Source organism: Octopus bimaculoides, chromosome 4 (genome assembly GCF_001194135.2).
Source record: "Octopus bimaculoides isolate UCB-OBI-ISO-001 chromosome 4, ASM119413v2, whole genome shotgun sequence".
Taxonomy (NCBI): Eukaryota; Metazoa; Mollusca; class Cephalopoda; order Octopoda; family Octopodidae; genus Octopus; species Octopus bimaculoides.
The window spans coordinates 103,968,098-103,969,304 of record NC_068984.1 but is presented as its reverse complement, the minus strand read 5'-3'; the positions used below and the strand labels follow the sequence as shown (position 1 = coordinate 103,969,304).

The window sequence follows — 1,207 nt, the reverse complement described above, 5'->3', positions numbered from 1 at the left end:
TGTGTGTGTGTGTATGTATCATCATCATCATCATCATCATCGTTTAACGTCCGCTTTCCATGCTAGCATGGGTTGGACGATTTGACTGAGGACTGGTGAAACCGGGTGGCAACACCAGGCTCCAATCTAAATTTGGCAGAGTTTCTACAGCTGGATGCCCTTCCTAACGCCAACCACTCAGAGAGTGTATGTATGTATGTATGTATCTATATATATGTATCTCTCTATATATATATATTGTTTGTGTTTGTATTTATTTATATATATTTATACAAAGTATGGGGTTTTGCTCACAGGTGATCTAAACGATTAGGTATGCTAGGTAAGTGCTGTAACAGATTATTAGGGCTCCAAGGTTATAGCCAAGATGGTAGTTATGGAGCCATTGCAGATTTTCAATGCGGCAGATTTATAATTGTTAAAGAGGACAACAAACATATACCGTTCTCATTTTCCCTATTTGTCTCTGATGATGGAATATCCCAGAAACAGCTGTAAGACTTTTAATTTTTTCCAATAATAATATTGTATACGACTTGAGATATTTACCTTGCCTTAATGTTTGTTGTTCTCTTTAACAATTATATATATATATATAAAATGTTTTTGTTTTTTTTTTGCTAGTGCTGATGAATTCAAAGTAAGCTGTGACTGGAGTAGAGCTGTTTTTAGGTCAGTTTACATCTTTTTCAACTTCTTAATTTTCAGAAGGTAAAGCAAGGAAAACACTTGTGGATTTAGTTTGATTAAAGTGCGCACACACACACACACACACACACAGATGAGATAATACAGATTTGAAACATATGGGGCAGGGAAAAGTCATTTGCTCAACCCATCTTGTGCATAATGTCATGAAGAGTGAATATCTGTTTCATGGAGATGGTATTAGTGAGAGGCGTTATTGTAGTTGTAGTCTATAGGATATCCATGTGAGAGGGGGGAAAAAAGGGAATGATATTAAGAAATATTCAGAACAATTGAAATTATGGTAATATACTTACTATTGGCACAGGCATGGCTCTGTGGTTAAGAAGTTTGCTTACAACCATGTGGTTCTGGGTTCAATTCCTCTTCTACCTTTTGTCTCCTTAGGTTGCCCACAACTTGTAAGTAAAATTTGCTAGTAGAAACTGTGCAGAAGCTCATTAGATACATACACCCACATATATGTATATATATATATATATATATATATATATATATA

At 35.0% G+C, this 1,207-nt stretch overlaps 1 protein-coding gene across 2 annotated transcripts in view; it reads left to right on the top strand.

The window, feature by feature from the left end:
• LOC106882625 (autophagy-related protein 16-1) overlaps positions 1-1,207 on the top strand; it is an 80,121-nt gene that overhangs the window by 74,058 nt on the left and 4,856 nt on the right. For both annotated transcript variants that reach the window (XM_052967333.1, XM_052967334.1), the window contains one exon: positions 625-672. In XM_052967333.1, the coding sequence (XP_052823293.1) occupies positions 625-672 (48 nt within the window). The remainder of the gene's footprint in view (positions 1-624; positions 673-1,207) is intronic.